General features: G+C 36.6%; 1 protein-coding gene across 1 annotated transcript; it reads right to left on the bottom strand.

Annotated features, from left to right (window-relative positions):
* Positions 1-367: 367 nt before the first annotated feature.
* On the bottom strand, positions 368-1117 carry LOC127661123 (oligodendrocyte transcription factor 3-like). Its single transcript, XM_052151696.1, has one exon. It carries the CDS (start codon positions 1115-1117, stop codon positions 368-370), a length of 750 nt encoding a protein of 249 aa, XP_052007656.1.
* Positions 1118-11332: the final 10215 nt, after the last annotated feature.

Below are 11332 nucleotides of genomic sequence, written 5' to 3'. Positions count from 1 at the left end.
TAGCTTATCTTTTTGTCACCAACAAAGACATCAAGGAGGTCTAATATGCATTTAGTATTATGGCGGAAATTATGGTTACCATGGCAACATTTTGTAAGGGGAGTGCTTGTGTTTCCAGGGCAACTTCAAACACGTAGATTCCACCTCAGATTACATTTGATTCATTTACAGTGAATGTGCACAGGGCCCCTTGGGGCTCTTACATACAATATTTACGCGTTACGGAGCACATACTCCATAACATAGTCACCTTACAAAGCATCGGAGGAGATCCTTGTTACAAGGACGAAGTTCTGACATTGTAAGGGCTGAAGCAAACAAACAAACAAACAAACAAACAGATCATGCAAGTCCAGTCACATCTCATTCACTTCATCACTTCCTTGTTTTCTACCGAAAGCCTGGTCAGTCCTGTTGAAGTGATGGGGATGTGGGGAGGAGGAGGCACCTGGCAAATTGTGCACGGGCAAGGCAAGCCGGCCCAGTGCTGAAAAGTGGCACCGAGCTGAAGGGGAGGTGTAGGGGTGCTTTTCATCAAAGAATGCGGGGCCCTGATGGAAGTAAGTCCGGGAAACGTGGCGGAGGAGGATGACAGCGCGCTCCCGAGGAGAGGGTGCACCTGGTGCGCCGCGCCCGCCGAGTGCGCACCGCTGTGGCCCACCGTCCCGCAGTGAAACGCCGAGTGGTGACCGCCGTAAATCTCCCCCACCAGCCGCTTCATCTCGTCCAAGGAGCTCGACAGCATCAGGATGTAATTTCTGGCCAGGAGAAGAGTGGCGATTTTGGACAGCTTCCTCACGGATGGGCCGTGCGCGTACGGCATGACCTCCCGGAGCCCGTCCATCGCCAGGTTCAAGTCGTGCATCCGCTTGCGCTCTCGGCCGTTGATCTTCAAGCGCAGCTGCTGGACCTCTTGCTCGGTGACTTGCTTCTTGAGCTTGTACTTGCTGCCGGAGGGCATTCTGGACAGGTGCTCGCTCGTCATCTTCTGGAGCAGCTCGCTCTGCGTGGAGGACACCGAATTGAGGCGTCCGTCTTGAGAGTGGTGGTGATCGCGGAGGTACATCTCATCCATGTCTGGAGATGAAGATCTGCTCGAGCTGGAGTCCGAATTCATTTTATGGCTGCGCTTGGGTAGGAGGTTGTCTCTTTTTCTATCTATATTTGAAGTCACTCCTGCCTGATCACCTGATTTATCCCACTAGATCCCACTTTGTTTTGTTTTTCTCTTGGAGACCGAGGCTGAATGTGGCTCTGAGGTGCACCTCTTGCTCTGTGAAGACTCATCACATCACCCCGTATTTATAGTGCTGCTTGAGAGGGGCCAAACAACAGGAGCCCCTCTATTCATAACGGTCTTGTTAGGATGACGTCCCTATTATCTGGAGCGGTGTGCTTTGACTGTCCCATTGACCAAAGGAGCATCTATTCATATTCATTGTGATGACACCATGGGGGGACACTTCAGCGGGAGTCTCTGAAACTTTGCAAACACTTCTCCACACTTAAAGAAACGATGCCGAGGCAGTTTGATCCTCACAAAGCACCTTGCATCATTCGTTTATTTCACGGGTTATGCATGTTATTATAATCTACATATGTATACTGTATATACAGTATTTGGGATGTTTAGGTACAAAACACTTTAGGATCCCTTTCAGTAACAATAACAAACGTGATTAAATGATAGAATGCTTGCCAGATCATTAATTCATGTATATTCAAATAGAAATGGCATGCACAGTTAATCATATATATTAATATTTCAATGTAGCATTATGAACTGCTGATGTATTAAACATAATTTAATATATGTTATTAATACACATTAAGATAACACGTTAACATACTATTTGTAGACATCTGCCTCCATCTTTTTGTGTATTTCAAGATAAAACTGTCTTTAAATCTGTTTCCCTGAATGGAGGTAAGCATGTATTGATTTGGTTGGTCAACACAATGATATTTCTCTACATACAAACCGAAACAAAGTTATAATGTAACAACAACAATAATATTATAAGTGTTTGAATGAAATAACTAACAAACCATCTGTTTTGAATCTACTTGTCTGACTATGACAAGATTATGATGCAGAGAATTATATTATAAGAATGTAGTTATCAAAGAGTTTAATATTCATTGGCCAATTACACAGCAGTAAGAATGATTATAATAATTCATATTAAGCTATGTATTTACAGTATATACATTTTAATGTATACATCATTTCTGCATGTTTTTATTATTAGATGAAAATATATTTAGCCTACTGATTATCAAGATCGATTTTGCAATAGTTTTGTAATGTATTTGTATACAAACCGGGCAAAGATCAATTAAATATTGGAAAGATAAATATATTTATGTTATTGGCAGATGATCTACAGACATCATAGCCATTTGCAAGCACAATCTCTCATGTCACAGGCTTGACACTTCTGAAGTACTAACTGTTTGGAGTAAATGACCAATCCAGAGGACCGTTGTGTGTGTGCTTGCAGGTCATCAATAGTGCCCGATGTGAACATTAGCTATGATTTGTTTTATGAGACTAATATGAAAATCTATAACGTCCCTTTGTACATTATTCTCATTTTTAGGGCACAATGTTTTTTATTCAATATTCAGTAAAACTTTACATTAATGTTCCCTTTGTTAAGGGTTTATAAAGGGGGTTAATTAATGACCTGGGTTTGGGAGTAATGGAATACATGTAATGGGATTACATATTTAAAATATAAGTAACTGTATTCCACTACAGTTACAGTTACAATTTAAATCAATTATTAGAATACAGTTACATTAAAAAAAGTATCTTGATTACTGAAGAGATTACTTTGCATTTTATTGTCATTTGTTTCATTTAATATTTAGTCCTTTCAGATGGAAAACATTTATCCATATAAATTATGTGATCCAAAGTTTATTTGAACAGCGGTGAAACACTTTCTTATGATGTGTTACATTCATACGAGCAGACAGAGAAGTAAGATTGAAGTAAGTTTGGAGCAGAAGAAATAGAAATAAACCTTGTGTAAATTGTCAGATAAAGATAAAATGCTATTTCTAATGATTTTACATGCACATGTTACCAGACACCATCATATTTTTATCAAGAAAATTAACTTTGGATCATAATTTCTTTTTTTTATCTAGTAAAACATTTGATATTAGTGCAAAAATCATATTCTTGATTCTTGATAATTGTTGTATTGTTTTCCTGTTAATTATCTAAAAATCCTTAAAACAAGATACATTTGATTGATCTTGTTTTAGAAACAACACTGCATGAGATATTTGTGTTTTTCAGAGAATGTATTTTTATCATGTGTATTTTGTCTTACTGTACTGACAGAGTTTTTATAGTCAAAACAAGTGAAAAAAATCTACCAGTGCTGAAGAAGTAATCCAAAGTATTTACAATACATTACTGACCTTGAGTAATTTAACAGAATACATTATAAATTACATTTTACAGCATGTATTCTGTAATCTGTAGTGGAATACATTTCTAAAGTAACCCTCCCAACCCTGTTAATGACTAGTAAGTCATTTACAAATGCATTATAAATCATTGTTTTGCAGTTATAACAATGTGAATAAAAAAAAGCATGTTCATGCAAAACTTGCCAAATAGTGAGCATTTTATCTTACGTGTTATAAATCCTTAATAAATACACTTATTCTTATATTAATAAAAAACATAAAATTCCCTAATTCATGAATTATGTCACAATGCAGCAAACTAATAAATAAATAATACACAATAAAATAGACTATGATCGTAAGATTAAAAGAATGGATTATGACATTTTGTGTTTGTGTTTATATTCATTACTGTAATGTCTCACTTGTGTGCTCACTTTCCTTGCCACATTGTCTAATTGAAAAAAAAATGTCTCTACTCAGAGTGCTGTCCCAACCTAAAGTTCTCTGCAAAACACATGCTCATCTGAGCACATAACATGACCATTAAACCACACTCAACTCAATGTACTATACATGGGTTTCTAATATTCATATGTGTCCACTTTACATTAAAGTATACCTTATGTTGAATAAGTGTTATTAAGCATTTATAACATGCAAGGTCAAATTGCTCACTATTTGGTATAGGTATTGCATGAAAGTCACCCTTTTTCTGCATATTCCCCAAAAAATGGAAAATTAATGTAGTGTTGCCTAAATTCTAATGTGAAACAAATAAGTAAGTAAGAATAAAAGTAAGACGGGTCTTAAATTTGTTTACATACAATATGGTACAGTTTGTAAATGATATAATTAGATATATTTAAATGTTTAAAATGAGATATATTTAAATGTTATTTTAAATGTTTAAAATAAATATGGAAATCGCTTGCGATCATCAAAAAACATCTACAAATTCATTTATCTGAACCCACCCCCCCATCATTTTAATGATGAATGCTGGAAACAGATGAAAACAGAGGAGGAGGCAGAAATGCTCAATGTTCTATGTGTTGTCTTCTATCTCGTAGTCTCATTGATTTTGCACAGCAATAAAATCCCCACAAAAAATCGAGAGAGCCCCTGAATTCACTGTGCCATAGTGGAAGCTGAAAAGGAATCGTTTCTCATAAAGGTGCTGCAATGCAAAGAAAAGCTCGGGACTGCTTTACTCTCTCTTGGTGGCATTTGAAAGTGTAAAGCTTTGAATACCAATTGCTTGAACTGGACATATGTGAATTCCTTTTAATCCTACTAATCCTGTCTCCAAGTGTTTCTTTGTCTGTGGGGAGACCACATAGATCTAAGTGAAAGTGTTCCTAATCCGGCCAATGTGGAAAAATGTCTCAGTGTGTGAGCAGAGGGGAGATGGAAGGGCTGGAGGCGAGGAGACGGGGGCAGAAAGGGAAGATGTGGCCGTTTGGGGATGTCGAGTGGCGGGGGGTCTCATTTACTCACTGCTACTCGGAGAAGGAAACCCAAACAGCAGGAAGACCCCCTTCACCCTCCCCGAAGTCCGTTGATGATTCCAGAACAGTGGAATAAGTTTAGGGCAGCAGTATACATTCTTAGTATGTGGTATCTAAAGTGTCCAATTCATTCTTATTGGTTTTTATATGATCTGTACCATGTTTTGCACGCATAGCCAGGTCAGTCAGGGTTGCAAAACAACTAACCTTGCAAAGAATGACAACAAGATACAAGATACACTGACATATGTATAAAGTCAAAAGCATTTAAAATGACTATACTTCTTCTTATTTCAACTTTGGATGGATGCACACAAGTTTAAAATGATGCACTGCCCACAACAAGTATTTAGACTCTTGAGTTGCACATAAAATAAATCTCATTGCATCAGATAACAAGATATCAAATCAAGTGGCGTCTGCAAACGCTAGATCTTTTGGTAAGCCTTTACATTAATGCTCTCTTTGTTTAGGGTTTATAAAGGGTTTTAATGACTAATACAAATCCATTATAAATGATTGATATGTGGTTATAACAACATGCATTGAAAGGGCACATTTCATGCAACACCTACCAAATAGTGAGCCATTTTACCTCAACATGTTACAAATGCTTAATAACACTTGTTCAACATTAGTAACCTAGGAAACGTGAATGGAAAGTGGATACAATTCATGAAGGAGATGCCAGCATTTGAAAACTGTACATAAATTTCCAGTTCAGTGGTCATCAGGCTTTATTATACAGTATGATAGATGCTGTGAATGAGAGTGAAGACCTGAACAAGGTTTTTGCAGAGGACTTTGGGTAACTAGGACTAAATTGGGACAGCACTTGGAATAGCACAATTCTTTAGACATAAATGTGACAAGGAAAGTGACATCACAAGTGAGTCAAAACATTACAGTCATGAATATAAACACAGACTGTAATGACATATCCTTATATTTAATCTCACTATAATAGTCAATTTCTACTGCATTGTGATATTAACTATTAATTAGTGCATTTTATGTTTTGAAGTGTATGAATACGTGTATTTATTAAGCATTTATATCATTGAATTCATCATGCATTTGTAAATAACGTTTAGTCATTAATGAACACTTTTATAAAGTCAAGTAAACAAAGGGAAAATGTATGTAAAATGTAAACTAACTTTTTGCAATGACTTTAAACCCACAGCTCCCAAGATGATTTTTATTTGGTTGTTTGAAGTCAGTTCACACAGGGGTCCGAGCAGAGTAATTACAGATGTAGTTCAGCAAATGAACTTTTTTATACATTTATAAAATATATTTAGTTTCATTTGGAACAGTTATCTATTGTTTTGTGACTTATTTTTGTGAAATGTTTTGCTTAAAAACTTTGTTCTGTCTTTCTTTAAAATTAATGCCACTTGGTTTGATATTTTGTTACGGGGACACAGTTTTATGGGCAGAAATACAAGAAATCGCATTGTACAATGTTTAAAAGTCATTCAACAGAATTCTGCAGATTTACCCCCAAAATCAGTGCCGAAAATGTAAAAAAATACAAAGTCTGTAGATCCTGTCTGGGCCTGAATATACTGTAAGTCATGTTCAAGTTCATTCATTAGTTAACAAATATCGGAGAATCCGCCCATACACATGCCAGATTGGCACGCTGACAGAAGTGCATGCTTGAGTAAGGGATGTCCAGCCCCTGCAAAGGCCAAGTGCTTTTAGACAATAGGTGACGCACTAGAGGCCTAGATTACATCGGCCACGATTTACTGCTTGTCCACTGAAGAACTCTCAGGCTTAACAGCCTAGTAAACGTTGTTAACCTTCAGAAGATCCTGCAGAAATGACTGTGAAATGTGAAATTTAAGATATCAAAAGTTTTAATATAATACATACAAATAAGGAACTATATTTTCCCCCAAGAATTGATTTGTTGAGTCTTTAAAATGTCTGGCACATTTTTTTGTAATTTTAGGTGGCTGTTTTGCTCCAAGCCTCGTATAATTAACATCGTAAAAGTATCGTTGAACACCACATTTGTTTCACAATCCCACCATTGCATTTTTTTTATTTGTATTAGACTATAATAATAATAACAACAATAACAACAAAAATGATGGTAATAATAATAATAATAATAATAATAATAATAATAATAATAATAATAAAGCCAAACATTGTTTCATGAGGCAGCTTAAGTGAAACTAACATCCTTTTACGCGTGGCAGTGAAACTGAATCAGATCTTCTTTTAAGTTTATTTGCATTTATGAGAGAACATCAGACAAACTTTTTGTGCCTGTATATATTTATCAGAACTGGAAAAAGTTTCTTTCTAGCCTGTTACAATGCCATCGGGTTGCTGTGAGAATCTAGATATCAATGAATGTTTGAATCCCTTTATTCAATATTGTTATCTTGTAAGTAAACAAACCTTGAAATTTGAAATATCTAATTATCATTGCGATCAAATGATTAAAGCTTAGCTCACTAATTAAAGAGCTTGTAAGTAGCAGTACAATGAATGTGAGGTTTCTCATTTATATTTTCAGGGTTGTTTTCCTCAAAGAGGACATTTGCATTCATTAGGCAAAACGAGAGGAATTAGCATTTCAGTGCAAATATTTATACCTTTATGTTTAAGTTGTGAAGTATTGAAGTTGTAGCTGCTTTGGCAAAAAGTATTTTACTACTAAAAGCTGTCATTCAATGTCTCTTTAAAGTTGTTCTCTTTAAAAGATTGGCTGCATTAGTAAAGGAACAAAATATAACATTATTCATTGCTATGTGTTTTGCTCTAATACATTAACCAATTTACCAATTTAGACCAGCATTTTAATACATTTAAGTTTCTTCCATCCTCTTTCCATATTTTAATATTGTTAGGTTCACTATAGATGTTATTAATAACAACTGGGGTACAAGTAAACAACCGAAGGAAAAGCTTTTGACATTTTACTGGGTAATGTCTGATTTTTTATGTATGTTTCCTGCTGCCATTGCTGTAAACATTTCACATGAATGAGATTTTGAAGGGGTTCATTCGTAACTAATCATTTATTTAAATATGCAGTATAAGTCATTGATATGCAGTTTTCAGCATGTTTAAAAAGAGTGACTTTCATGCTATACATCCGAAATATTGAGCCATTATGCCTCCATTTAATATAAATGCTTAATAATACATATTCAACATTAGTAACCTATGATAATGTACTTTTAATATAAAGTGCACACATATAAAGCATTTATTAGTGAGTTGCCAACATTAGAATCATATGTACATAAAGCTGAGTATGGTATAACAGTCATTGGGCTTTATTATATGATATATGTTGTGAATGAGCATGAAGACCCATAAAGCGTTTTTGGACTTTAGGTAACTAGGACTAGTTAAGTTAGACCATCACTCAGAGTGGCACCATTCATTTACATCAATGTGACTATGAAAGTGATTATATTAATAACATTGTTGACATTGCATTAACTCATTGCATTAATGAAAATAAACACAAAGTGTTCTGTAACAAAATGACATAACCCATTGGTTTACTTAGTTTATTATTTTTAAACCATGTCTTGCACTATATATAAGTAATACTGGCATTATATTCATAATGTTATCCAGAGTAACTGCCCCCACAGTTAATCTGGATTCTCCCATTAATCTATATCTTATGGAGTTTTGTGTTCCTTGCCACAGTCGCCTTCGCTTGCCCACTGGGGTTATTAATACAATAATTATTGAATTATCTATAAACAATTTACAATCATATTTAATCAAACTACACAATGATCACTCTAAGACTTTATAGATATTACTGTTCAATTGTTTGTTAATTCATGATTTCCTGTAAAGCTACTTTGAAACGATGTGTGTTGTGAAAAGCGCTATACAAATAAATATGACTTGACTTTAATCTTACTACAATAGTCTTTTTTTTTTTTTTTGCTGCATTGTGACATAAATCATGAATTTAGGCATTTTATAGTTTTGATTAATCTAAGTAATAAAAAGTGTAATAATTAAGCATTTATAACATGTATAACTGCATATAAATGATGTATAATGCATTTGTAAATGACTTATTATTCATTAATTAACCCCTTTATAAACCCTTAACAAAGTGAACATTAATCTAAAGTGTATACTCAAAAATACACCTGCAACGATTGTGGCCGGTGGGCAAATCCCAAAATTTTTGCATGTAAGGGTTTCTATTTAGATATGTTTGCCCAGCAGTTACTACAGTTGTCATATTAAAGCAATGTAAAATGCTAAATAACTGCACGGTATGTTTGTATGAAAGATGTAAAAAGAGTCTGAAATGTGCCAGATGGCCATCGTTTTAGAATATCCTCAGCCCTAAACTGGTGACAGAGGCTGTCTGATTCTACAAGGTTGGTTTACCATCTTGTCGAGCGCGGGACTCCGTTGCAGTAACAGCCTCTCGCTGCCTCACTTTAACTGCCCCTTTCAGTGCCAACAATTGCTCATCTCTTTTCAGGCTTGGTTTCCATTCTGCTTTGTGTGTCACTCTGTGTCTGGTTCGCCCCCTTCTAATGGGTGCACATGACCAGAAAATGTAGGCTTGCATGAGGGTTCCGTCAAGACGGAGAACTGTGTGAAGAGATTAATATGTAAGCTTTGCAGCTAAGCTGGATACAGGGGAGGGTGCTTTGTGCCCAGGGAGGGTTACTTGTAAGGAGAGAGGGGCTGGCCTTTTCATTCACCAAAACATGTCCCAAGGAGCACCCGCTCACCATTGTGCGAGTCGACGTGAGGGTGGTTATTTCATTAATTACACATTAGCCATTGGGCTGCAAGGTGGGAGGTACAACGGGGAAAATACAGATGTGCTGGCGGCCGGATCGAGTGAGGACACAGAACCAGAAAGCACATTGATCTCATCCAAAGGATTTTCATCTCAAATGAGGCCATGCGGTCTTCGAAAAAAAAGGCTCTTTTTTGACCGTCCCGCACTTCTCGCTGTAAAGTGCTTGGTGGTCTTGCATTGTTCACCTCTAAGTCTCTGGTAAGCGCTATTGTGCTATGCCATTGTCACAAGCACTTTATAAGAGAAACCACAGCAGCAGCTTGCCTCACATTACTGCTGCTTCTTCCCACCAGCATCAAGCTCTCTCATAGCAGACAATGAGGCTGAAAAGAGTCCAGGCTTGTACCCTGGATGCATCAGGCTTCGTCTCATTGTGCTCATTCTCTTCCAGCTCGCCAACACCACCAACCTCTCCTGCTTTATGACCTATTCTGGATTATTGTCATTTAGATGGGCCAGCCCTCTCCAGCCCCCTGGTAACCCAGTAAAACCAGTGGGAGTGTCACAAGTTTATGAGGACTTGCCTAAATATGCCCCAGGATTGTCTCCCATTAAGAGTGTCCCTCCCTCCCATCAACAATACCCAACAAGATCTCAGAGCTAGTCTCAAGTAGTTTACTTTCCAGTTTAGCATCAGTAACAAGACTACAATGATTTTTTAAACCTAAATTTTAAAACTTACCTGAAAAACATACACTCACTCATTCTCCGTTGACCTCTCTCGTCAACAAGGCATTTCTGTCTGCAGAACTGCCCCTCACTGGATGTTTTTTTTTTTTTTTTTGGCACCATTCTAGAGTAAACTCTAGAGACTGTTCTGTGTGAAAATCCCAGGGGATCAGCAGTTACAGAAATATTCAAACCAGCCCATCTGGCACCAACAGTCATAGCACGGTTGAAATTCAGTGAGTTCAAATGTTTTCCCCATTCTGTTGGTTGATGTGAACATTAACTGAAGCCCCTGACCCGTATCTGCATGATTTAATGCATTGCACTGCTGTGACATGATTGGCAGATTAGAACATCGTATGAATAAGTATACAGGTATTCCTAATAAAGTGCTCAGTGAGTGTATAATGGACTAATTGCAAAATAATAGTCTAATTTGAAAGAAAACCGTCTAAATTTAAAAAAAGATTCCAATAATTCATAAATAATATTGTTTCTTTTTAGAATGATGAAAATTATTTTATCCTGTCTTTGAAAGCCTGTGATTCAGGCTCCGTTTACTCCATGTTCCTGCAAAATGTGTTAGTTCATTCAACTAAATAGCAGCAAGTACAAGGAAAAATGCATTTTCCTCTACCACCTTCCACCACAATATACAGAACTGAAATACAGGTGGCACTCTAATGCACCTGAGTACTCGCTCATCCACCCCACAACCCTTGCCCACTGTTTTATCAAATATATTGGCCTCTGAGTGGACTAGAAGCTTAATCTTTGTGTTGTTGGAAATTATTTACAGCCACAACATTAAAATCATCTTCCTAATATTGTGTAGGTTGCCCTCGTGCTGCCAAAACAGTGCCAACCCACATCTCAGAACAGCATTTTTCACCACAAT

The sequence above is a fragment of the Xyrauchen texanus genome, chromosome 20 (assembly GCF_025860055.1).
Source record: "Xyrauchen texanus isolate HMW12.3.18 chromosome 20, RBS_HiC_50CHRs, whole genome shotgun sequence".
NCBI classification, from domain to species: Eukaryota; Metazoa; Chordata; class Actinopteri; order Cypriniformes; family Catostomidae; genus Xyrauchen; species Xyrauchen texanus.
The sequence above is the reverse complement of the archived record's forward strand: the minus strand, read 5'-3'. Positions and strand labels throughout refer to the sequence as shown.

What these genes read in the sequence shown, in the direction of transcription:
- LOC127661123 (XM_052151696.1), bottom strand. Translation starts at nt 1,117, where the DNA reads ATGAATTCGGACTCCAGCTCGAGCAGATCTTCATCTCCAGACATGGAT.